Source organism: Ctenopharyngodon idella, chromosome 10 (assembly GCF_019924925.1).
Source record: "Ctenopharyngodon idella isolate HZGC_01 chromosome 10, HZGC01, whole genome shotgun sequence".
In the NCBI taxonomy this organism is placed as follows: domain Eukaryota; kingdom Metazoa; phylum Chordata; class Actinopteri; order Cypriniformes; family Xenocyprididae; genus Ctenopharyngodon; species Ctenopharyngodon idella.
The window spans coordinates 41,732,826-41,759,969 of record NC_067229.1 but is presented as its reverse complement, the minus strand read 5'-3'; the positions used below and the strand labels follow the sequence as shown (position 1 = coordinate 41,759,969).

The 27,144-nt window shown below is 36.6% G+C and overlaps 2 protein-coding genes across 4 annotated transcripts; one reads left to right on the top strand and one right to left on the bottom strand.

Moving 5' to 3' along the window:
* Positions 1-113: 113 nt before the first annotated feature.
* Positions 114-3,515, bottom strand: ucp3 (uncoupling protein 3). 2 transcript variants are annotated; one of them, XM_051911373.1, is made up of 8 exons: positions 3,349-3,515; positions 3,041-3,177; positions 2,732-2,934; positions 2,420-2,627; positions 2,137-2,334; positions 952-1,053; positions 692-872; positions 114-593 (listed from the first exon to the last, which is right to left on the bottom strand). In XM_051911373.1, exons 3-8 carry the CDS (start codon positions 2,855-2,857, stop codon positions 479-481), a joined length of 930 nt encoding a protein of 309 aa, XP_051767333.1. In that variant the 5' UTR covers positions 2,858-2,934; positions 3,041-3,177; positions 3,349-3,515; the 3' UTR covers positions 114-478. The 2 variants fall into 2 exon arrangements, with proteins under 2 accessions (XP_051767333.1, XP_051767335.1); XM_051911375.1 differs by lacking the exon at positions 3,041-3,177 and having other exon boundaries at positions 3,349-3,472.
* A 3,421-nt stretch (positions 3,516-6,936) lies between these two features.
* Positions 6,937-26,705, top strand: rsf1b.1 (remodeling and spacing factor 1b, tandem duplicate 1). Of its 2 annotated transcripts, none has more exons than XM_051909720.1 (16): positions 6,937-10,054; positions 11,434-11,525; positions 11,769-11,861; positions 12,007-12,212; positions 12,376-12,524; positions 13,476-16,003; positions 17,963-18,241; positions 18,326-18,430; positions 18,518-18,597; positions 19,931-19,985; positions 21,825-21,934; positions 22,048-22,115; positions 22,200-22,407; positions 22,488-22,732; positions 23,122-23,298; positions 23,896-26,705. In XM_051909720.1, exons 1-16 carry the CDS (start codon positions 9,901-9,903, stop codon positions 24,432-24,434), a joined length of 5,088 nt encoding a protein of 1,695 aa, XP_051765680.1. In that variant the 5' UTR covers positions 6,937-9,900; the 3' UTR covers positions 24,435-26,705. The 2 variants fall into 2 exon arrangements, with proteins under 2 accessions (XP_051765680.1, XP_051765681.1); XM_051909721.1 differs by having other exon boundaries at positions 6,943-10,054; positions 22,491-22,732.
* The last annotated feature ends 439 nt before the right edge of the window (positions 26,706-27,144 follow it).

Here is a 27,144-nt window from a genome sequence, read left to right as displayed (position 1 = left end):
TGAACCTGATTAAATGACTCTTAGGTTCAGGAGAGTCAAATGCATGTGATCTAAATGAATTGTATGTTCTTGGTTTGATACTTAAAATGACATTTTATCAAAGGAAATAGGTATATCATTAAAAAAAAAAACTTTATTTTCAAACAATGTATAGTTTATAGTATAAATACACATTCATTCATTAGAGCTATGGACCCGTTTTCACGACAATTTAAAAGCACATACATAAACAGTGAACTCTAATGCTAATTCCACCTCTCTCAGTGTACCATGACACTGAAACTAAGACAAAATATGCACATTTTGCTTTATCAGCCATGCATCTCGTGATTTTTTGGCGACTCATCTTTCATTTGTGATGAGCTTGACCTTTGGCCTTAAAAACTTGCAGCTTTTTTCAGTGATAAGACTTAACTGGGAATCCCTTATATTTGCTCTCTCTGTTTAATCAAAATCAGAAGAGACTGACAATGTCCATTCAGAAAGGTGACTCCCATGAGTACTGCATTTTAGTCATACATCTCTTGATTTGCTCATAGGACACGAACATCACAATGTTCCAGGATCCCAGGCGCAGGAAGGAGGGCACAAAGCTGTCGGGGAAGATGAAGATGGCACATTCATGGTACTGAAAATAAGAATGTGTGCATTGTTCTATGTAAATAATGGTTTACAGCATGATTTTTCTTACCCCTTATAGAAAGCTGTTGGTCCCTCTTTGGTCAGCATAGTGAGGGCACAGTTAAGTGCACTGTTGTACTGGCCTGCAGATGAGTTCATGAAGCGGGTCTTTACCACGTCTACTGGAGACGCCACAATCGTGGTGCAGAAGCCAGCGCCAAATGCAGCAGTAAAGTGGCAGGGTAGGTTATCTAAACAGGGCACATGTGTTAGACACATACAAGTACATAAAAATAACCATAATGGAAGCATATTCATATGGTAGCATACCTGTCATGAGGTCGTATTGTAATATGAGTTCCTTGATGATGTCGTAAGTGACCAGCTCTGCGCAGTTCACGATCATGTTCCTTGTGATGTTTGGCATGCAGCCTAAAATAGAGAGACACATGCAGGTTTATCTCTAGAACACTTACACTTAGAATGGCATGTGAAAGCTGAACTTAAAGGGAAAGTGCATTAAAATTACAATTTTTTTTCACAATTTACTCACTCTCATGCCATTTCAAACCTGTTATTTCTTCTGCAGAACCAAAAAGATGATATTTTGCCTCAGTGTATTTTTATTCATATAATGAAAGTCAGTGGGGTCTAATGTTTTGTACAGTATTATTTTAGTATTTATTAATATTTTGAATTAGCTTTTTTTTTACATTATCAGTTTTCATTTTGATTTTAGTAATTTTATTATGTACTTTTGTCATTTTTATTACTTTTAAAAATAAATTTGTTTAGCTTTGAAGTGCCTTGGAATGCGCAGCATTATTCAGTGTGTTGATGTAATTTCAACTGAAACAGGAAGACAGAGCGGGACATATCGAATAGCTCCTCCCCTTTTTAAAAAATAGGTATTTTAAATAGGTGATTAAAATAATCACCATGTAGAAAATAGTAAATGTGTGAACAAATGACAGATTTCAAACACGGCTTCAGCTTCTATTTATAATGTAGGGGACGGAATGCTTTAGATTCTAGAGAGCTTTGATTGGATGAGAAGCTGAAGTGTGCGGTGATGTCATAAAAATCCATGATTCATTTTAGGGGAAGTTTGAATGCTAAATGAATCTTGTCATTGTTTTGGAACACACCAGATTATTCATAACCTAAAGGCTAACATATTCATACTAAAAGCTAAAAAACTTCAATTTTGATTTCAGGGGGACTTTAATTTATTTTTATTTCAGTTTTAGTTATTGCAATTTTAGTACTTTTCATCTAATATTTATATTTTATTTTGTTTCAGTTTTATTTCACTTACATATTTGCATTAGTTTCAGTTTTAGCTGTATAAGCAACACTGGTTTGGACCCCATAAACTTACATTGTGTGGACAAAAACAATGAAAGCATTCTTCAAAAAATCTTCTTTGTTCCAAAGAAAGAAATTCAAACAGGTTTGGAATGAAATCAGGGTGAGTAAATGATAGAAATTTTTTTTGGGTGAACTATTGCTCACCCTTCCATAGCCCCCGAACACCCTCATCACGGGCGATAGTCCGATATGCATCCATTGTGCCATTGTATCTTTTTAATCCATCAGATTGGCGCACTTGAGCCTGGAAACGCACTTTTACAACATCTGTGGGCTGTGCGAAAGTGACAGCCATGGCGCCGGTGGTGCAGCCAGCCAGCAGGCGTGTCACAATGCTCGCTTCTGAAAAGAGAAGAGCAGAGTGTTAGTCTGTCTATAATCATTTCTGTTTTTCTGTTTCTATTTAAACAAACAGTCTGATACTCACTCTCAGATCCTTTGGTGTAGAATTGCTTCATTGAGTCATAAAGACCAATACGAACAGATGCAAAGCTCATCTGTCGTTGCAGTCCTGCCACCAGGCCATTGTACAGACTCCTTGCGCCCTCTGTACGCACCATAGTGGTGATGGTGCCAAATACTCCACGATATTTCACCACGGCTGATCCTGAGGCAGCTATAGACTCTCCCTGGATCTGAAATAAGATGTACTGATGAAAGCCATGACAGATGGATCAAATTTTTGGTGTTATTTGATTGTTCAGGCATATATTTATATATATTTAAAATAAGTCCTCACCTGAAGTCTCACTTTTGCTGTGTCCAGGGGGAAAGTGACCAGGTCAGCAAAACATGCTGCCGTACCGGCTCCAAAAAACTTGACAGTGGCAGTTGGTGGCAGGTCGGTAGGTTTTATTCCAACCATTTTTCTGTGCTTCTGACAGGAGAAACCGCAGCAAGAGAATTTTACTTCCTTTTATAGAGCTTCTTGTGTTTCCCCACCTGAGGGAGAATAAGAAGCGGACCAAAAGTGGTTAAGATTCATAATCTCAAATGAATCTTGATTCAGATTCAAGAATTCTAAATAAACATTTAGGCTTCAATTTACCTCAGCAAACCGCTGATTCAAGATCAAGTTTCTTCCAAAAGGATAACTTTTTTGTCTTTTGTTTTAAATGTTTCAACACCTTTGGCCATAAAAAATTGTGGCTCAATGTCCCAAAGCAGCATTCCAGCAGCACAACACTACAGAGAAACATTTAGGATCAATACACATCATATGTTGATTGGTAGTTATAGATAAAGCATAACTGTAAACTCAGTATCTCTCATTACTTCAGCTATGGGTTGCCAGAAACATATAAATTAGCATACAACATTGTGTGAAATATAATAAAATACAGTGTGCTCACCAACCTTCTGGTAATATGAAATTGTTAGTCCAAATTGTACTGACAAAGAGCAAAATAATTATTTCCATCCGAGGGTTAATCCAGCGAGTGTGTTTTCCACCTGAGTATAGTGGAACCGGTCTGTCAAACTCTGAATTTATAGGCACATGTGCCGGTCGCAGCCAGTCCCATGTATTCCTTTCATCACACAACTCTAATTTTAACTTTGTGTGGCGGGAGAATATGTACACTTGTTTACTACTTAGTAGTTTACTGATAGGGTTGTTGTCTGTTCTCCATAATAAAGGAACACACATATCAGTATATATATATATATATATATATATATATATATATATATATGTATATATACATATATATTACATATAATATTATTAAATTATAAGAATAGCTGATTAATTTTATTTTTTTATTTTTTATAAATAACACAAACATTGTATATCATTTTGGAAATATTTTCTTGTGCATGTCCATTTAAAATGAATAATTTTTTTGTTTAATTATTGTTTTTCCACAAAAATAGATGTTCATAAACACACATGGGCCTCAGTCATGTGTTGCTTTGTCACCTTTCCCCCGCTTCCCAAAACACCTCTGGGGGAATTTTGCACTGTAATCTGAGTGCGATCTCATTGGCTGCTGAGATTGCCAGGGGATATAAATTCATCCTATCAGAGAGGGGCTTGTCACTTTGACTTAAGCACTTAGGAACAATTTTCATTTCTGCTCTTTACAGAGAAGGGATCAGTGTTTCAAGTAATGTTGCCATCAGTTTATTAAAAAACACAATGGTTTTTCCATCCATTTTTTCTTTGACGGATAAAAAGACACCAGCGCCTTTATGTAAATATGCCTGACATCCATTCTAAAGGAAAACAATATGTACCAAGATGCTGCTCCGCCCCACGCTTGTTAAAGTTGTATAAGCTGTTCGGGGAATGCCGCTCTTTACAGCCAATCTGTGCATGTCTCCGGGTGGGAGTGAATGGGCATCTGCTAACAGTAAATCAGGAACCTCTGTAGTCTAGACCTGATCATATATATATATATATCTTAAATTTGTTTATAAAAAAAAACAAAACAAATATATAAAAAAATAACAAAAAAATGTATATTAAATATATATATATATATATATATATATATATACACACCCCCCCCCCCAGTGATCTGAAAGGAATAGAATTTAGCAAAAGACTTTGAAAACTAAAAAGAGAATTTGAAACTAAATTTAAAATAGTCTATGATTAATATGATAATCATTCATAATCATTTGGCTGCTATTTTAGCTTTGGCTTTGAACAAATGGCCAATGGCAGTTACGTGACAGTGGCATTATCATGTTTCAGTAAATGGTGAGAAATATTTTCTGTCTTGACTTGCTGTCTTAAAGCCGCTGTAGGCGGAAGATCAGCAGAAAAATAAAAGCAAAATATCCATTACAGGCCTGTTTGTGTGAGTAGATCAGGACAACTTACGAAAGTGCTGCGTTATTATGATATTTCTTTCTGAACAGCTATTGCACCATTCAAATAAACAACCTGCTGTTTGCTACCGGCATTCCCACCAGGAATTTGTGAGTGACAAATGAGCTCCTAGAATGAGTTTGCATCACTGGCCAATAAAGACATGTGATTTGCACCTTTGTGGACCTTGATCATTGGACGATCACTGCTAAACAACCTTGTTATATTCTTACCTTCTGTATTTTCAGGATTTGTTTGTGTTGTGTGTTTATGTCTACTCTTGAATCACTTGCACCCTTTTCCACATTATTTGGTCTGTAAACCTGATGCCCTATCTCTGCTGTCTGCATCCAGCTAGAACCAGTTTCTTCAATGTCCTCTGTGATCTTTCAGCTTCTGAAAGAGGTAAACAACCCCCTGTGTCCTGCCAGACACACACTCACACCACCCACTACTGAAAGCTGATACATCCATGAGTGACGCAGACGCAGACATGAATTAATGTCTACCATAGACAGCTGCCGCTGAGACCTGTCTTACGTATGAATACATATTTCCTCTGAAAGCACAGGCACATCTATAAATATACCTCTCTGTACTGAAGCAAAGGTCAGTAGGTTACACTCAGTCTATGGAAAGGCAGGCATCCCATCAAAACTCCATATCAGTTGCCCACAAAAAGTATTTGGACACTTAGAATGTCTGAATGCCAGATAAAATATCAAGCTAGACCTTTTCTGCTAATTGAACTTACAATGAATTTAACTATCGTTTTCCATTATGTTTGATACCTTACAATATCCAAATGCATATATTTTCTTAATTTTGAACAGTATATTTATTGTTTCATGCACAATTTTTTTTTTTTTTTTAAATGTTTTGTTTGAAAATGCTTGTTTTTTTTTAAAGGGGTCCTTGATTATGATTTCACTTTTTTAACTTTAGTTAGTGTGTAATGTTGCTGTTTGAGCATAAACAACATCTGAAAAGTTATGACGCTGAAAGTTCAGTGCAAAGGGAGATATTTTCTTTTACAGAAATCACTTTTTAAGGACTACAACAAGCTTCTTCCCTTTGTTGATGACATCATAAACCCCAAAATTTACATAAACCCTGCCCCCGGGAACACACAACAAAGGGGGTGAGGCCATGTTGGTCTGCTTTATAGAAGAGGAAGAGTTGCTGTAGTTGAGTGTTGTTGCCATGCCGTCATTTTATGCCAGACTGCTTCACAAACGAGGATCAATTCAATGCTGGATTTGCACAAAAGATTAACATGACGGCACATGCTAGTCGATGAGTTGAATCAACTTCACAGCAACTACATAAATTTATCCACTAGCAATTCAGAAATGTCCAGATGCGTTCTAAAAATTGTAACTTCTTCCTGAGTCTCTCCATCAGTGTCCGACTATGAACAATGTAAGGCTGAACACCGTTACTGACAATCGTCATTTTGGCTGCGTGAGATTCTCCAGCTTTGTTGTTCTTGAGCAACTGAAGCGCGAGCTGTTAAAGCTCCGCCCTCTTCTGGAAAGGGGGCCGGGAGCAGCAGCTCATTTGCATTTAAAGGGACACACACAAAAACGGCGTGTTTTTGCTCACACCCAAATAGGGTCAAATTTGACAAGCTATAATAAATGATCTGTGGGGTATTTTGAGCCGAAACTTCACAGACACATTCTGGGGACACCAGAGACTTATATTACATACAGGGTCATAATAGGTCCCCTTTAAATAAATGCCACTTGATTTTGTTATAGAATGCAAAGACATACAATTTTAAGCAGCTATATGCACAAGAACAAAACTTTAGACAGTTAACACAATAATAAAATATGATTTAATACACATAAATTTCAAGCCTGTTTTTATATTAGTAGTGATTTTCTTGACCTCCTGAAGGTCCTAAAAGATGCATTTAAAATCCTGCCCAATAAGCAGGTGGTGCACATTTAACGTCACTGCTGACTATTATTATGCAACATCATTCTCTGCAGGCTATTGCTGTGTCAGCTGGCAGAGTACATGGAAATCGGTGGCACTCGAGTCATTTGTGCCCTCGTCTTTATACTCAATCATAGTGGCGATTCATTTTAGAAAGGCATGACCCTCTGTAAAAAGCCTTTTTAGATGACTCCAGTCAAACTGAGATGCTACTCATGTGCTTTTTGACTTTAACAAGTAATGTGTTATCAAAACATATTACCTATAAATTACCCTTTATCCTTCCACATCTTAATCTTTTCAGGTAATGTATTTTTTCTCTCTCTTTTTTACATAACAGGGCATAATTCCTATTATGTTATGTTGTTATTAAAAATGTAAATAACATATTTTCTTCTGTCCCAGTTTAATGTGCAGAGGCAATTACAAGTAAATCATTCATTAAATTACTTCCAAAATTACAACAGTTCAGTAAAGTAGCTGCTGTCCAAAATACATTGCTGAATTGTTTGTTGAAAATCGAATGCAATTGTGAAATTTGTGTCAATGCCCAGCCCTAGTGTCAATAGTGTTTTTTTTTGTTGTTGTTTTTTTTACTTGAAGCAAATGTTGTTTTTTCCCATTTATTTTCTTGTCAGAGTTCACCAGAATGCTTTGTTTACATGTTAAAATCACAAAAATTTTCTTATGGGGGAGGATGCCCCCAGACCCCCCTATAACAATTTACTTCATACAATTTACTGTCCCCTTTTTCACCTCTTTTGAGTTTGCAGGTATGAACAAGTTTCCATTTGTTAACATTACTTCGTAACTACATTAGTTACACAGGTAATTTTTCATTTACATTTTTTTTTATCATATGATATGCAAATAAGAACACCATGATGTTCTCACACACTAAAGTTTTATAAGAAAGGAGATATCAGTGGACATGTACTAAGAGACCAAAGTTTCACATGATTGTTCTATAATTTTCAGATTGCTTGCCTATCATAAACTTTCCCAATATGCCCTGTCGTGACTTTATGATGTGGTCTTTCACCCAATGAAATAGCTGCAATTTTTGTCAATCCATAATCTTTTATTATTTAAATGACTTACAAACCTACATGTGAAGCTCATAAACTTGTTATGTAATACTTGCTAAGTGGCACACAGCATCTGGAATGATTTTGGCTCCAACCAATGGGCTTTTTTTAAACACACTCTGCCCTTCTCATTATCTAAACTATACTGAAAGGAAAAAGACCACCTCAGTACACAACACATAAATAGCTCCACTTTAATATCTGTTGTTTTTTCGTAGAACTTCACAATCTGAATGCACAATAAAACATAAATCATATGCTTGAAATTATCACTAGTTTATTCAGACATGAGGAGTCAGTGTGTTTTTTTACTCATGAGAAAACAACTATTTTATGAGATAACGATTTTGTACGAATTCAAGCAATGCGATTCGTATGGAAATATACGATTTTTAGGGGAGGAAAAAGCATGAAGGTTCCACCCCTAATCCTAACCATCAATGGGGCACTGAACAAAAAGTGTGTGGGCTTAATTAAACTCCCCAGTTAGAGTGAGGAAATCTGACACAAATTAAAACAGGACTGAATGTACTCTACATACCAGACACTTTCTGTCATCCTGTCTGATTACCTTAATTATGGCCTTAAATTGTACTGACCATAAATATACATAAATATATATTCTCATAAAAAATACTAAGCCAAAAGAAAATGTAAAAAATGTTTTTGATGATTCACACAAACCTTGTGTTTCTGGCTGAGAGTTTACTAGTAAAAGCCAAGAGTTTCGTTTTGTCAATAAACATTAATTTAACAACATATTGTCACAATTGTGTGTTTTACTTTCAATTTCATGGACTTTTGGTTTGTTTCTCTTTGTTACTAGTTTCCTTTGTTCCCGCTTTCCATTAGTTATCATGAATATTCATTATGTTACTAATTAAAGCACACCTGTTTGCATTTGAGATCGTCATTTGTGTATTTTATTCCTTCATTTTCCTGTATTGTTTGTGCATGGCACGCTGTTTTGTTTGTTTCCTCTTATCGGATTACCAGTTACTTTGTTTAATAAACAACGCTTCTATTTTTGAATTACTTCGCCTATCTTCTTCCTCCCTGGATTGTGTGACACATATGATGTAACGTAAAACCATAATGTACATAAGTGATTAAAATTAAAAACCATCAAATGTAAGCTGTCACAGAGAATTTGGGATTAGTTTACGGCTTTTTACTGTAAATTTTAAGACGTTTTGATTTTTTTATTTCTAAAAACAGTACATTTAATAGTATTTTACTTTAAAATTTACACATGTCAGGTTAGATTTATTACAGTTTTCCCCTATATATACTTAGGGAACCTAACAGATTTTTACTGTAGCATTTTTAGTCTTTTACAGTTAAAATTACGACAGTTAGGCCTTGTTTATTAAACAAAAGGAGAACGAATTTCAGTGTAAATCGTACAAATACATTCTTTAAAAATAAGTCAATTGTACATTCAATGGATTTATGAAAGATGTACACAAATTCATTCTGCTGCTATGTGTGTGTAGGTGTGTCGTAAATATAGTTACCTGACAGCGCCCTCTGCTGGTAACCTATGATATTGTTAACGCTTCATTAACTCACCTGTCCTATGAATGCATAATGAGATATGGTCATACACATAAGTTCATTTTGTTACTCACAACAATAGTTTAAAGGAAAAAAAAAAGATTTATGCTATTTTTGTTTCTTAGTAACCGTGTCTAGATTTCTCTCGCGCTTTCTTTTACGTTCACTGTTGTCTCTTTCTTCCAATTTTTCTCTCTCTCACTCTCAAAGAGAAAAGAGAAAGAGTCCGTAAAGTGTGGCAGTGACACAGGATTGATTTTTCTTTTGTTTGTCTCTTTTTGCTGCTTATCTGGAATATTGTGCCATTTAAAGTTTTGGTTTATAGGCCTTTGTTTCTTTTCCTCAGTATTTCTCCCGCTTTCTGTCTCTCTGCTGCTGCTGCTGGTTTGTTTACATCAGTTCAGTATCTCTGGCGCAAGGGCTTCTGGGCCATGTGTCTGCCATAGTCGCGGTGCATTGTGGGGAGGTTGTGGTCCTCCAGCGGCTCGGTTCGGAATAATGTCTGCCTCGGAGGCAGCGGACGGTTCTTCCACGGGATTATGCCCGAGCTTCGCCGTGATCTGCTCGTTTCTGGAGCGGTATGGAGCTCTGCTGGACCTGCCGGAGGTGTCGTTCCCGATGCTGGAGCGCAGTCTGCAGGAGAGCAGCGCGGGTGAGCCGCTCCTCCATTGTTGCTCTTCGGTCGCTTTACATGCGTTTAAACGGGCTGCTCGGTAATCCAGCAGCGAGTGTCGGTGTTTTTGTCGCTGTTTGCGTCTCTAATGCGCCGTTTCTATCGTTGATTTCGGCGTTTTGAGGGACGGAATGTTTTATTCCGCTTTATTTGCTCATCACAGCACACAGAAACACATTGCTGCTTTATTTGCGTTCATATGCGACCTTTTGCATTGGGGAAATCACCTGTATTTGCATATAACGACGCACATGTTGAGTGAAATGAAATATTCATGTTTATTTATAGTTAAATAATAATTTGGCATGAATTGGTGCGATGTGAGCAGCGCGCATGCGCAGAATGTGTAAACTTCCTGCTCCCGCTGCTGGGAGGGAGAAATGACAATATGGGATTATTTTGATTTGCAAACTTTAGTGAAAGTTCACAATAAGCCCTTTTATTTGTATCTGTGATAGATTTGCTGCATTATAAATGTGTTAGGTATGTATAAACTGAAGTGACGCATGAATTGTTTAGAAAATTGTTATACATTCCCTTACAAATATGTACAATCATAGTTTCTCCAAAAAAAATACTACAGTTGTGGTTATTGTTACTACACTAAAACTGTAATAAATTATTATAGTTTTTTTTGGTGAAACAGTGTAAAAACCCCTGAATTTTTTTTTTTTTTTTTTTGACAGCTTTGAGTAATATTAAAAGAATATTAAACCCAGAAAATAAATTCTGTTATCATTTATTCACCCTCATGTTATTCAAACCTGTATGACTTTGAGTTACTTAAAAATCACTTTTGGGTGAAATTTATATTACTAGTTTTATTGTGGTAACAAATGCAGTTGTTATGGTATTTTGGCAGAAACTATCACTGCTATAGTACATTCACAGTAGAGACAGACATATTTTTTCTCTCATAAACATATTTAAATGAATACATTGATTCATTGAAGCATGTGGGAACTCTGGCAGGCACAAGAACAACAGCAATATTAAATTATTACTGTGTGTGTAACACTGTGCAGTTGCTATAAAGTGCCCATTTAATGTGCATAAATGAATAATACAGTGTACAATAAGTACAAGTAATAATGTACAAACTGATCATTTTTGCTAATGAAGAATATAAAGAAGTTGGACTGTCAGTTGTTAATGAATGAATAGAAACACAACTATATTAAAACAATAATTTAATGCCTTATTTGATTAATCAGTCAGTTAATTCGATGCTACTACTCTTTGTCATTTTGTAGTGTAATTTATAATTATTTAATTTTTATTTATTTATTTATTTATTTATTTTTTTGTGCATTGTGCTGTGCATTTTGCTTTAATATTGAAATACTTTATGTTCCCAGTACCCAAACTTCTCGTGGACCTTCACGTGAAGTTGCTGAGGAAAATTGGCAAGTCTGTGTCTGCAGACAGATGGGAGAAGAATCTCATTAAGGTAAGTTAATTAGTATTAACAATGAAAATTTATGCATTGAATGACTTATGCCTTATGTGGTTGTATGCCACACATGTTGCTTTTAACAATCAAATTCAAACAGATGTAAATTATGGATTATTTCAGCGATAATGAATATGTGAATAGCTGTGAGCACAAAAAGCCGTTGACATTGTTAAGTCAATATTGGCCTCATCAGTGTTTAATTTTTGATGGCTTTATTACTCTGGGCTGTTGCTGTAGATCTGTCAGGAGTTTAACTCCACATGGGCATGGGAGCTGGAAAAGAAGGGTTATCGAGAGATGACAGTGGAGTGTAAGACAGGAATACTGAAGGTAAAATGGGAAAATCTGTTAATGTCTAAACACTGGATTAAGCTGCACTGGGACCTCACATCTATCCATGAAAGCTTTTTTCGTGTTTGTAACATATTTCTGTTTTTACACCGTATAACCAAAGAATGTTTTGTTTTTCAAACAGTATTTATGTGAAAGCCAGTTTGATGACAATGTCAAGTTTAAGACCGCTATCAATGAAGAGGACCCAGATAAAATGCGTCTTCAGCCCATCGGCAGAGACAAAGATGGCCTCATGTACTGGTTCCAGCTAGACCAAGACCATAATGTGAGGGTCTATGTGGAAGAACAGGATGATCTGGATGGGTCATCCTGGAAGTGTATAGTAAGGTAGGCATTTTATGATCAGTTTCCAGTGAAATTAAATCCACTTCTTCATAACATGCATAACATAGTTTTTTACCTGTACTGGATGGCTGTTAATTTGTGAGAAAAACATTGATGGTCACTTGCATGATTTTGTGGGGGAAAATCCATTATTTTTCCATTGCAGAGATAGAAACGACCTGGCTCAGATCCTTGGTCTGTTGAAGACTCAGATTGATCCAGCGCTCCTAGTAAAGAAGGATCAGGAGGAGGGCTCGTCTAGTAACAGTCCGAACCCAGACGATGAGGAGAACAAGAAGAAAGCGGGAGCTGAAGGTATGTAAAAAGTAATATTGAGTATTGACTAGGGCTGTGGCAGTTTTTTTTACCGTGGTAATAAATTAAATACATTTTGAAATATAAAAAAATTATAAATGAGGCTCAAGCATCCATTTCGTAACAAACGTGCATGTTTATTTTAGCACTTCCATCAGTGAAACAACACACTACAGCCTGTAAAACACTGAAATAAAAATCAGTAAATAATGGTAACCTAAATAATATCAGAAAGTTAAATATTAAATTTAAAAACATTCATCTTATTTCCACAAAGATAAATGCATTGTCATATACTATACCTCTCTGTGCTTTGAGAAGGATGTGGGACACAATCAGGACAGAGACCATCTTGTCTAATTATCTTTTCCCGATGTTCCAAAGCAACTGACACTTGTTGTAAAAGGTCTGAAGAGCAAATTTTATCTTCCACAGGTGCAAGACATTTAGGCTATATTTGATGTTGCGCTGCCAGAGACAGCGAAACTAAATTAGGTATCTGTCAGGTTTTTTTTTTCTTTACTACCGTAAAGAATGCAAATATAGTAATTTAAAGTGAACGAAAGGAAGAAACGTTTATAATCCCCTGCGGACATGATTGAGGCGGGTGTGAAGATTTGGAAAAAGAAACGAGATTCCATGTCCAGTGTAATAAACGATTACACGGGTGACCAGATCACAAAACAGTATACAAAGCCGACAAATGGGTTAAATGTATGGGCTCATCTACTTTAATTCGGCATGAATCCAAATATTTCCATGGTTGTGATGTAACATTTAATTGCTAACCTATTATTTCTTTTGTAAACAAAGCTTTGTGCTTCGCATGTGTCGTAATATTCACATAAAACAGCATTTACATACCAAGAAATGTGTCTTGGCATACCACTGAAATTAGATTTAATTAGTTCTGAGTGTTTTCACTGTTTTTCTGTGTGTTTTGGCTTCTAGTGGAGGTCAGAGATGAAAAATCGCAAGATGATTTATCCACATCTGAAAGTAAGGAAAACATCTTGGAGCAAGAAAATACAAAGCAAGAAGATTCAGAGGCCACAGATGCTTTGTCGGAAAAGGGCTTGAAGGTGAAGGAAGAGTTGCAGAAACATTCGGAGACGTCAAATTGCACTGGCGTTATTGCTGGATCTATCAAAGAAGAGCCACAGGATGAGGAGGAGAAAGTCAAGGACTTGTCAACACCTTCACAGACTGCAGAACAGATGGAGGACGTGAAGAGAAAAACCTTAGAAGAGACTCAAAGAACTTTGAAAAATGACCATCAAGCTAAAATCCCTCTGAAAAAGCGAGAGATGAAACTAACCGAAGACTTTGATGGCAACAGTGCAGGAGTACGAAATGCATCTGTCGCTCCGGTGAAAGAATCACGGACATGTTTCGATGACAACAGATTGAGTGCTGAAAAGATCAACGGCCACGTCCCTCACATTAAACCATCTGAGAGTGAAACACAAAAAGGTTCAGAGAGTTTTCAAAAAGAAACGACAGAGAATGATTCAGAAAATCTCCCTCGTGTCTCAGATGAATCCAATGAGAGAAAAAAGGAGACCAAGGATGACCAGACAGAAGATAAGACGGGCACCAATGAAACCAGATTGTGTGCTGAAGAGCAGATGGAAGTGGAGAAGCCTGGGGAATCCTGTGCAGCCACTGCAGATGAGAACAAAGCAAAATCTGAAGCTCCTCAACCTCACAAAAAGATCTCTGGGGAAGAAAAACTCTCAACAGTAAGTGAGCAGTCAAAAAAGAAACCTGGTTCTGAAAAAGTAACCGAAAATAAAAAATCTCCCGCTTGTGAAAATATGGAAACTACAGAAGCAAATACATCAACACTGCCTGAAGAGTCAACAAAAGATCTCTCAAAAGAAGAATCAATGCAAGATCTCTCAAAAAAGGAAGCAAAGAAAGATCACTTACAAGAAGCAAAGAAAGGTCTGTCAAAACAACAAACAGTAAAAGATCTCCCAAACAAAGAATCATCAAAAGATCTCGCAAGAGAAGAGTCAATGGAAAATCTCCCAAAAGATCTGCCGAAAGAACAGTCAATGAAAGATCTCTCAAAAGAAGGGTCATCAAAAAAAGAGACAATAAAGAATCTCCCAAATGAAGAATCAAAAAAAGAAGAAGAGTCACAGAAAGTTCTCACAGAAGAAAGTCAAAAATCTCCCAAAGACTCGGACAACTCCAATAAAGCCCTGGAAAAACAAGATCCAACTGCTTCCATGGCGATTGAAACAGAACCATTCCAGTCATCTAAAATGGAGGAGTCCTCTTCCCATGAAGTAATCAAACCACATTCTGGCACAAAAAAGCCACAGAACACTGAAGAAACGAAAACTCATCACAGTTCTGCAGACACCACCACAGAAAAAGAGTCAGCTGCCCCTGTCTCAAAAACTGAAAAACAGTATATGTCTGAAGCAGACAAACTCTCAACCAAGGGAGAAAGCCAGTCCATTGCCTCTAAACCTTCTGAAGATACAGGTGGCCCTCAAGACAAAGCACAAGAGCAGTCTGCCTCCAAGTCGGCATCAAGGGATCCTGAAAAATCATCTGTTTCTGATTCAACGAGGAAGCCAAGTACACCAAAAACCACAGAGAAAGTAGATGGTGAGGAAAAATGTGACACAGCTGAAACAGATAAAAATGAGAATTCAGAAGCGACAAAAGAAAAAGATGCAAAGGGTGAACATGCAAATAGCTCTGAAGAATCTGCAGCGAAAAAATTGGTCAAAGAAGTTAAAACTTCAGAAGAACCCAATGAACCCAACAGTTCTGAGAAACCTCCTTCTGAAAGAGAACATGAAAAGGAACCAGATTCAGAGAAGGGGAACAAAGAGAAGCAAATGGAAGTTGATTCAGAGATCACTAAATCTGATGAAGTACAATTGGCTGTTAAGGAGGTATGTGAGACTTCAAGAGCAAGGAAGAAGAAAACTGATGTTCCTGTGGATCAAAGCACCACCTCAAGCAAACAATCTGAGCAAGAAGCAACTTCTGAACAAAGTGAGGCTTCCGGTGATGTTCACGAAAAGAGCAACACAGCTCTAAGAAGCAGTAAAAGAGCAGGACGGCCTCCAAAGAAATCTCAGGAGAGTCAGGATGAGGATAAAACAGGAGAAGAACAAGAAGAAAAGACCGACTTGCAACAGGAAGCAATTCGTATGAAGATTAAAATCCCAGCTCACAGACGGAAGGCTGAACTCCAGAAAGAAGAGGTCAAGGGAGATTCAGAGTCTGAGACGACTGAGGGCAGATGCTTGCGGAGATCTCCGAGAATCTGCAGGCCCACCGCTAAAGCTGTGGAGATCCAGGATAGGAGGGCGGAACGGAAGCAGGCGCCTCCAGTGTCGGAGAAAGAAAAGGATGAGAAAGAAAAGGATGACAACGAAGAAAAAGAGGATGAGGAATCGGTTCAGAGGAAACCGAAGAAAGCTGAGCCAGATGGCCAAACGAAACCAAAGGTACTTTAAATATATATGTGTGTGTGTTTATTTAATTTACTGGTGTCAGTCAGGATATTTACAGTGGTCTCCACAAATATTGGCACCTTTGGTATCCTCTTAGTCTTTCATTCAAAATATTCACAAACACCTTACCTTTAAAGTCAAATTAGTTGAAAATAGTTTAAAAAGAAAAAAATGTTATCATAAAACTTATTTTTCCTGTAGTATATATATATTCCACAATTATTAGCACCCTTTCATTTAATACTTAATGCAACCTCCCTTTGCCAAGATAACAGCTCTGGATCTTCTCCTATAATGTGTAGTAAGGTTGATGAATGTATAGCAAGAGTTTTGAGACCATTCCTCCATACAGAATCTCTCCAGATCCTTCAGATTTAGAGGTCCATGCTTGTGGACCGTTTTCTTCAGCTCATCCCACAGGTTGTTTATGGGGTTTGCTATGTCTGGGTCAGGGGACTGCTATGTCCATGGCAAAACCTTAATTCTGTGGTCAGTGAGCTATTCTGTTGTTTATTTTGAGATGTACTTTGGATCATTGCATGCTGGAAGTTCCAACCACGGCCCAGTTTGAGCTTCCTGACAGTGTTGATTTAATATCTGCTGGTACTTGATGGAGTTTATGATACCGGATGTACCCTAATAAGTTGTCCAGGGACTTTGGAAGATTATAGTTCCACCATACTTCACAGTGGGAATGAAGCACTTTTCTACATGGCTATGTTTCTGTCTATGCCAAACCCACCTCTAGTGTTTTTCCAAAAAGCTTTATTTTGGTCTCATCTGATCATTAAACCCAGTCCCACTGAAATTAAAGGATTAGTTCACTTTTTTCTTTTTTTTCTTCTTTTGTTTTTGTTATATTTATGGGCTTTTTTGTGCCTTTATTTGGAGAGGACAGTAGAGAGCAGACAGGAAAGCATTGGGCAGAGAGAGGGGGGCAGGATCGGCAAAGGACCTCGAGACGGGAATCAAACTCGGGTCACCGTGAACGCATTTGCGCCATATGTCGGCGCACTAACCACTAGGCTATCGGTGCCGACAGGATTAGTTTACTTTGAAATGAAAATTAGCCCAAGCTTTACTCACCCTCAAGCCATCCTAGGTGAATATTTTTACATTTTGATTTCCTTTGCTGTCATCGAACACTTAAAGTTAATCTTTCAAAACACAAATAATTTTATAACAGTTAAATATCCTTAGCAAATCTCGAAATGAATATCCATGTTTTCGTACTGTACATTGTTGTGACTAAATTCTCTTGTAGCATTTAAAATAATTCATTTTAATTTTTAGTGTTTTATTTTATTTATTTAGACAAAATATCTGCAATTTATTAGATATTAGCCTTAACAACACTTATTATTGGCTAATCAAATAAAAAAATGTATGTATATTTATTAAGTTGTGTTAGAAAATGTTACACTACTGTTCAAAAGTTTGAGGTCTGTAAGATTTTTTTTATGTTTTTGATAGAAGGCTGCATTTACTTGATAAAATACAGTAAAAAAAGGTAACATTGTGAAATATTATTACAATTTAAAATAACTGTTTTCTATTTGAATATATTTTAAAATGTAATTTATTCCTTCAGCATCATTACTTCAGTCTTCAGTGTCACATGATCCTTCAGAAATCATTCAGCATGCTGATTTGATGTCCCAGAAACATTTATTATCAATACTGAAAACAGTTGTGCTGCTTAATATTTTTGTGAAACATTCTTTAATGAACAGAAAGATCAAAAGAACAGCATTTATTTGAAGTAAAAATCTTTTGTAACATAAATGTCTTTGCCATTACTTTTGCTCAAAAGTGTCTCTGTTGCATGAAAGTGTTCATTTCTTTAAAAAAAAAAAAAAAAAAAAAAAACTTACTGACCCCAAGCTTTTGAACGATAGTTCAAAACGATTGTAAATTACATTGTGTATTACTATGTAACTCATCTTTCGACAGGTGGGGAGGCGTCGAAAACGACAACCATGGTCTCGAATGAGACGTAAAAAGAAATGTTCTGAAGATGATGAGGAGGAGGAGGAGGAGAGCGAGAGTGAGGAAGAGGAGACGGAGGAGGATGACAGCGATGAAGACTACAAGGTGGAGAAGACCAGAAAGAGAAGGAGAAACCGAAAACGAGAGCGGAACAGCTCGGACTCCTCTACCTCTTCATCAGAAGATGATCAACCCAATGATGACCCCTGCAAACACTGTGGCCTTCCCAATCATCCCGAGCTGGTGCGAAACTGTTCTGCAAAACATCTTCATCTTCAACTCACAGTCAAATGTGCTGCATTCAACCTTTCATTTCTGTTCCCCTAGATACTCCTGTGTGATTCCTGTGACAGCGGCTACCACACTGCCTGTCTGCGGCCTCCGCTCATGATCATTCCAGATGGGGAATGGTTCTGTCCTCCCTGCCAGCATGTGAGTCAGTTCAGATATTATGAGTCTCTTTACAGAAATACAGAGTCCTGGCTATTCAGATGCTGATGTTCTTTATTTCTCTTGCAGAAACAACTTTGTGACAGGCTTGAAGAGCAGTTGCTGAATTTGGATGCCGCCCTCAAAAAGAAAGAACGTGCAGAACGAAGGTGAATAAAGAGATATTTAGACCAGCTCAAGTGAATTTGTTTGAAGCAGTTGCAGAAAAGTTCCTGAATTAACCCTCCGCTATTGTGCATTTGGGTGTTACACTTATGTTGTTTGTGGTTAAAAGTGACCGAACACCTGAAATGTAACTTTTTATATTTTCAGTAAAATTAATGTAATATTTTTTTGTTTAATATTTTTTATTTTTTATTTTGTATTTTGAGAGAATTTCATGGTACTAATTAATAAGCTTTTTTTTTTTTTTTAATTTTTTAATTACTTTTCAATTAAAGCAGTATTTCATGTTAAAATAGAGACAATGCCTTTAATTTTTGAAGGCAGATTAGTGCCATCTGGTGGGAGTAAAAAAGAAACACTATGTAATGCTGTGGTTTAACCACTAGATTCCTATATAGATCTATAAAACAGCTTATAAATTAAGTTGTTTTTAGACATAAATACTTATTTTTATTTAGTTGTGGATTTGGATATATATTTAGACATTCTCAAAGACTACTTTGTGTCAAGGTTTAATTTTTTTTTTTTTTTAAATGTTGATTTGAAGTGTCAGTTTTTGCATTGATTTTACTAGTCAAACCTGAACAAGACATTTTGTTACACGTAACATCAAAATTCAACAAAAATGAACAGGAATACTTTATCAGAGCATAAACCTCTTGTTTGAGTCTTCTGCCTTAATTTTGCCATATTGTTACAGTCACACCAGTTCATTTGTCTGGGTACAATAGTGTGTGTTTGAGTGGGTGTGTTTGTACACTCAGTGTTTTAAAATGTAACCTATTCCTTGCTGTCCATTTTTTTCCTTGCATTGTGGCTAAATTATTGATTTTATTTCACGCATTTGCAAAAACTTGCTTTGTGTTAGTCATACCAGTTCATATACAATATAGTTTATTTATTCATACAATATATATTCTTATTTATGCCTATTTCCCATTCATTTTCTATGACCGCAAACAACACAAATGTGACTTTTTTATGACCATTTAGCTTTTTCGAATCAAGTGCATGTTCTTTTCTTTTTTTTCTTTTTTTTTCTTTTTTGCGGTCACATAGCAACTGCCACAAAAGTCATCAAGTTTCGTACCATTCCGATGAAGTAGTGATTTTTAAAATTTTAACATTTTTTTTTTTTTTTTTTTTTTTTTCCGGTAAATAACCAAACAATACGAGGGTTAATCCACACTATCAGTGTTCTAACACTATGCACTATTTATGCTGCTGCATGATATCTACTTGTAGTTCAGCTGTTCAGTCTTTATGAGGAATTATTTTCAGGCCTGAAACATTGTCATTTTTGTTTTTTCCTGACAGGAAAGAGCGACTGGTATATGTTGGGATCAGCGTGGAGAACATCATCACACCCTCTGTAAGTGTCTGCAACAGTGGTGTAAAGTGTTTAAGTAACTACTTTGTAGTTGTATACTGAGTATCAAAGATATTAACAACTTTTACTTTCTACTCGACTGCATTTTTGAATAAGTATGTGTACTTTTTACTCCAGTACATTTGATGAGTAATACAATTACTCATTACATTTTGCATGGCACCTAACTTTTTCTGCAGCAGTTTATTTCTGCTACAAAAGAAGCGATATCTGCATCTACAGGGCATTGAAGGTACTATATTATGTGTGTTTTGCCCTTACTCACTCAAACTTGTCAACAAGGCTACTTTACGTGAATGCGAGTGCATTAGCAGGTAATTGTAATAGCAGGTGTTTCATAGATAGGGACATAACTGCAGCTGGTGATGAGGCTGAAACCAGCACGTCCAGTGCAAGTAGCTTTTGACCATTTCATTTTACTCAACATTATTTTATTTATTTGTTATATTAAAGATACCTTTTTGAAGGATACTGGTTTACTTACGCCCTTTTTTAGCACTTGACCTTTACTAAGACTTGAGTGTTTGTAGATGTTTAAGATGTGTCGACCTTAATTTATTGCAGTATTGAGGTGCTCAGTTTTATTTTGAATTTAGAGAATGATTGCTCTCCTCACAAATCAACTGTTTCTTGTTTTTCACTGGCATGTCTCTTAGGTGTTAAGGATTAGTGCATCTTTGAGCCTACATTCAGTACGAGTAAAATACTTAAGTACTGTTAGACTAGGCCAGGATTAGGCTTTAATTCAATTAGGGTATTTATGTAGCTTTAATAAACGTACCCTAGAAAAGACATTACTGGTGTGCATCTTGAGACAAAACAATGGTACTGACATATTTTAAGATACAAACATGCATTTTAGTCTAGACTAGCTTAAGCCTTGTCTATGAAATCAGGGGTATGACTTTTTCTTTAGTCATATTGGAATTTGTGACCTGTAACTTGTAATGGAGTCATTTTTGCTGTAAGTTATCTGTACTTTTACTCAAGTATGGTTTTCAGGTATACTCTTTACACCTCTGGCCTGCAGTGTTTGTGAAATTTGAATACTTAATATGGATATTTAATTAAAAATGTTCATACTCTAGAAGAACCATATTGACAAGTGAATGAAATAATGCTTTTAGATCCCAAAACTGGATCCGACTTTTACGCCAGATCAGGTGACATAAAAAAATCACACTTAATAGTGTGAAAAATAATCTAATCTGCTGTCTTGAAGCTAAACTATTATTTTTACAATTGTAGAATAGACTCGAGGAAATTATTAATCACATGACAAGTTTGTTTTTTTCTTTTAAGCATAATTACCAATTTAATTCTGGAAAAAATAATATATAATTTTTTTTTTTTTTTTTTTGTCATGCATAATCCTCACTTACACTGGCGTTCAAAAGTTTGGGGGTTGGGATAATTTTCTAAAATGTTTTTTAAAGAAGTCTCAAATGCTAACCAAGGCTGCATTCATCAAAAAAACTGTAATATTGGGAAATGATTACAATTTAAAACAACTTTTTTGTTGTTGTTGTTATACATTTTAAAGTGTAATTTATTCCTGTGATGGAAAAGCTGAATCTAAGTTTTTTGTGGAAACTGTAATGCATTTTTTTCAGCATCTTTTGATGAATAGAAATTTCAAAAGAATCATATTTATTTTTAAATAAAAATCATTTGTAAAATTATAAATGTCTTTACTGTCACTTTTGATCAATTTAATGTGTCCTTGCTGAAATAAAGTATTAATTTCTTTAAAAAAAAAAAACTGACCACAATTTTTTGAACGGTGATGTATTAAAAAAAAAATTATTTATGTTTTTGAAGGTGGAAGTGGAAGAAGAAAAGGAAGAGGAGGTGGTGAATGAGAAGGAGACGAAGAAGAGCAAAAGTTGGGGGCGTAGATCAACCAGGGCAAAGAAATACATAAGCTACAGGTATGCATCTGTCTGCTAGATTTACATAATCTTATGTACGTAATTTTTTTTAACTTTTTCATTATCTTATGGTGTTTTTACATGATCTTTATTCATTTTTAAATTTTTGTCAGATTTGATGAGTTTGATGAAGCGATTGAAGAGGCAATCGAGGAAGACATCAAAGAGGCAGAGGGGGGAGGTAGGGGAGCATTTCCTTTATCATGTTGATATTTGAGCTTGAACGTGTGAGTTTAAATGTGTGATCAAATGTGTCATTACACAGGAGCAGGCCGGGGGAAGGACATGGCGAACATCACAGGCCACAGAGGGAAGGACATATCCACCATTCTACAAGAGGACGGGAAGGAGAACGGCCGACCGCGGAGACCAAGTGCAGCTCAGAAGAAAAAGAGGCGGCGTCTCAACGATCTGGACAGCGACAGCACTGTGGATGAGGAAGAGAGCGAAGACGAGTTTCGTCTTAGCGACAGGTTCTGATAAACGGCATTTCATTTAAAAGTATCACAGAATCCTGCGGTGAAATGACACTCACTCTGCTCTGATTGGTCAGCAGTTCAGAAGAGGAGGAGTTTGTGGCTTCTGATAACGAGGCAGAGAGTGAAGCAGAAGCCCCGTCCTTGGATGACAGTGACTTCGGGAGCGATGCAGAAGGCCCGCAGATAAAAACTTCAAACAGACGGGCAGCAAGCCGGTGTCGAAACAGAAGACAGCCGCCACGCAGGAGACGCAGACCCAGAGGATACTCTGACGAAGAGGAGCTGGAAACTGATGAAGAGGAGGAAGAGGACGAGATGGGTGAGGCATTTATTTTCTTAGGGTTGACTGCAATGGTCAAGCTCAAGAAAAATGGTTAAATAAACATAAGAAATGAATAAGTTTATCAATGTCTACAAGCCAACATAGTAGTATTATTTAATTTAGGTATTCTGCCAACTTTTATTTATATTGTCAAAATGTTATTTTTTATTTAATGTTTATTTCATATGTTTATTTAATTGTTAGAAAAAGACCTAGACCTGCTGAGGTAGACAATGTTTTCTGAAGGGTAAAAAACTTTTTATTGAAAAAGATCAAAATGTGAGTTTTAAGCCATAATTTGTACCATACTTGTGGTTTATTCTCTGTTCACTGATATATTTCCCTGTTTGTTTGACTTCCCATTGTGTGTGGGTGTTTGCATGCAGTGACGGAAGGCTCTAGTGAATTCAGTGACAGCGATCTGGACATTCGCTATCGGCGGTCCTATCGGAGCCGTAAGCAACAGGTGAATTACTGTGAAAGTTCAGATACTGATGGCTCACAGGCCAGCACCAACAGAGACAAAAAGAAACGCAGACGTCTTTCCAGCTCTGACAGCGAAGGTCAGTGCCATTTATACGTACAGTATGTATATTCACAGCATAAGACTGAATCATTATATATATATATATCCTTAAATGTATCACAGTGTCCACAAAAATATTAACTGTATTCAACATTAATAATAATAAATGTTTCATGAGCACCAAATCAGCATATTAGAATGATTTCTGAAGGATCATGTGACACAGAAGACTGCAGTAACGATTCTGAAAATTCAGCTTTGCATTACATTTTATTAAAATACTTTATTAAAATACATATTAAAATACTTCACAGTATTACTGCTTTTACTGTATTTTTGATCAATTTAAGCCAGCCTTGGTCAGCAAGAGACTTCTTTTAAAAACAAAAAAATCTTACCAACCCCAAACTTTAATTATTAAATATAGTATTATATATTCTTATATACATATAGTATTATATATTATTATATGTTTAGTACATATAAAAATATAAAATAATATACAAAATATAGGTCAATATATCAAACTATAACCAAAAATGCTGTTTTAAATGTGAGATTGGTTCACACTGATTTGATGCGTACTGTTGCCGTGATTTAACTGTCTCCTCCGTGTGTTAACTTGCTCCTCCAGTTAGTTTCCAGTCAGCTGAATCTGATGAAGAAGACAGGAAGCCCAAGAAGATAAGGGTGGACTCGTCTGAGGAAGAATCCAGGAAACGGCGCAGACGCCTGTCCCTAAAACGGCGGAGGGAGTCAGAGGATGACGACGAAGATGGCGACGATTCAGACGAATCTGAGGAAGAGGAACGGCCCGTCCGGAAGCGTGTGAACCGCATCGACTCTGACGACAGCGAAGGTGAAGAAGAAGAGGAGGAGGTGAAGAAGAGCCCGCTGGAGAAAGAGACAGAGGAGACCGTTGGCAAAGGGCCCAGTCCACTAGACTACAACTTGGTGGAGCTTCCTCCCACTAATGGACAAAGCCCAATGAAGGGTTTAGAGGGCCTCATGCCACGACCTGGGGTGGGAGTGACGCCTAAAAATGGCAATGCCCCATCGGCTGTGACCATAGCGCCGAATGGCCTGGAGATTCCCGCACAGGACGAAGATGAAGACGACCTTTTGGGTGTCACAGACCTCGTAGACTATGTCTGCAACAGTGAACAGTTATAACTCTGTATTCTTTTTCTTCTTTTTTTTTTTTTTTTTTACATTTTTCTCTTTTTTTTCCCGACCCTCATCCTGTTTTCAGCACCGTCAGCACGGATTATGTCAACAGTCCCTGTTAAATGTGCCAGCGGAACAGATCAGGGACAACTCGGCCTCGGTGGCACATTAATAATAGCTGTAAATATTTTACTGAGCAGAAGTATCAAGGGAAGGAAAACGCAATCCTTCCGAGAGACTCCCCGAGATATTCCTTCTAAAGTATTGTTTTTTTGTTCTATAAGAGTGATCGCTCTCAAGCAAACCCTCTCTGGAAACAACCTCTAAAACCTCTTTTTACACTAATCACACAGCCATGCTCACGCTCACACGTCTGACGTAGAGACATTTGTCGAGTTTACGTGCGTTTTGATCTCCACTGCTGTCAGTTGCACATTTCAGAGAGAACCGGAAGTGGGTGGAGTCAGTACAAAGGGGGAGGGGCCAGAGACAAACCACATTTCAGTGAAATTCCACACGCATTCGGTTCCACTCAGAGGCCATTTTTACACGTTCATCTTTTATAATCTTAATTGGAGTGGAAGTTGAATTTCTACCGATTGGTTTCATAGTGTCATTTGGTGGGGAAATGTTTTTATTAAGTGATGTCATTATAAGCTTTGTTTTGTTATACTATTTATTACAGAAATTGTAATTTGTACCTGAAATTATCGCTTGGTTGTAGAGCTGCTCGCACCATTAGAGCAAAAGATTCCTGGAAGTTTCTAAGAAATGTCTATTAGTGAAAAATTGCTCAATTTCTTATGCCAGCATACTAAAAATGCATCAAATCCTGTTGCTTTGGACTGTTTTAGCACCATGCTTTAATTGGAAGTCAAACACTATTTACTCTGGCAGCTTTTCAATGCGTCAAATGCCAAATCTTCCACTTGAGGATGATAAAATGCTGAGGACTCTCACCCACACCAATGTGCACCGATGTGTTTCTCTGAGTGATTCCTTGAAGTTTAGTGCTGTTCATCTCATTTTAGAGCAGATATTCCATCATCCCCTGCTTATGTCTGTGTTTCGGTGCACAATGTTAATTTTCTTTATCTAAATATATGAGTATAATCATTGTAATGTTTTCCTTTTTTTTTTTTTTTTTTTTTTTTATACATTCTAATGATGTATGACATTAATGTTTTTTGTTTGTCATCAATTACAAAGCAATACATTTTTCTTACAAGACATACAGGAAGAGATTCATCATCTCTTTGTTTCGTCTATTTTTACAAGACCGAAATTCATGTCGCCGGTGACATTAAAATGATTTCCGACCCTTCCGAGAGCAGCGTGATGTGAGACGCCCCTCTGAGATGTATGAACACGTCTGAGAAACATGGTATAGTCTTGCATTATCCTGGTGTGTATATCTGTAGTTTTTGCTGTAACATATTAGAAGCATTTTTAAATCATTTAAAGTATACATAGCAGTCCTTTTATGATTGCAGCTGTTTATAATTTGTTTTGTAGGTACATTTGTACCACTCCAAAGTGGGTGTGTCTGTCTCATTTTCATCAGTGCATTTTTTTTGTCTTTCTTTGAGGGTTTTCAGTCTCGCTGTCCCATTTCCACTGATTGCTAAAACATTTACAAGAATGATCTGTTCTCAGAGGGAAAAGCATTCAATATAAAGCCCAACAGACAGTTTAATTGTTTTGATGTCAGCATTGATAGACAAAAGCGGTGTAAAAATGTCTTGTACATTAATGTTTATGCTTGGCATGCACATATCTTCTAGTCTGATTTATTTGCTCTTGCAGCATTAGGGCATCAGATTTTAAGAATAAAACTTCCCTGGTTTTTTACAAATATAGTTTTAGACATGCTGAGATAAAGAGCGTCATTAGGTACTAGACCACAGTGCATTTTCCCCCGAGCTGGTCTATTTACAGTATTGGGCCAGTGTTCATTTCTTGTGTAATTTAAAAATCAAAGGTACAGACATCGATTTAAAATTAAGGCCCAGCCTATAATGACACAGTATATATTTGTATTTCACATTAAAAAAAATCTGATATTATGTAATGAAAGATGCCGACACCAGTGTTTGAAGATATTTGGATGATGTAGTTTGACAGCAGATGGACAGATGCCGTCTGGTTTTAGCTTTTAGAAACGTCCTTTGTGTTCGTCTGTTCTTCTTTTGGATATTTTTGTTAACTGTATTGTAATTTCTTTCATATGATTTACTATCTTGTACATTTGTCATAATAAAAATGAAATGAAACCTGTTTAATGACAGTGTAGTGGTTTTATACCTATGTGCCGAGATTCGACAATCAGCTTTTACATTTTCTAATAATTAGAGCTAAATGACGTGACCTCATGGCAGGCTGATGTACCTTTGACATCAATATTTTGAGAGAAAGGGTTTTAATACTAACTAATAGCTAGCTATTTTGTTATGGTGTTATATTCTGTCCTTAGATGTCTTTTTACAGTTTCTTGTAGATATCTACAGTAATAGACTAAGCGGAAGAGAGAACATTTAAAGGTACAGTTCACCCAAAAATTAAAATTCTGTCATCATTTACTCACCCTCATGTTTTTTCAAACCTGTGAGTCTCTTTGTTCTGTTGAACATAGGGTGACCATATTTGTATTGGTGGAATAGGATGGACACGCTGCTGTATGCAGGGAAAGAGTTAATTTCCCTAGCAAACTAACAAG

Coding starts and splice junctions, on each gene's coding strand:
- ucp3 (XM_051911373.1), bottom strand. CDS start 2,857: ATGGTTGGAATAAAACCTACCGACCTGCCACCAACTGCCACTGTCAAG. Junction 2,335..2,419: donor CTACACCAAAGGATCTGAGA/GTGAGTATCAGA, acceptor TTCTCTTTTCAG/AAGCGAGCATTGTGACACGC. Junction 1,054..2,136: donor TGTTCGGGGGCTATGGAAGG/GTGAGCAATAGT, acceptor TCTCTATTTTAG/GCTGCATGCCAAACATCACA.
- rsf1b.1 (XM_051909720.1), top strand. CDS start 9,901: ATGTCTGCCTCGGAGGCAGCGGACGGTTCTTCCACGGGATTATGCCCG. Junction 10,055..11,433: donor TCTGCAGGAGAGCAGCGCGG/GTGAGCCGCTCC, acceptor TTATGTTCCCAG/TACCCAAACTTCTCGTGGAC. Junction 22,408..22,487: donor GAGTTTCGTCTTAGCGACAG/GTTCTGATAAAC, acceptor CTGATTGGTCAG/CAGTTCAGAAGAGGAGGAGT.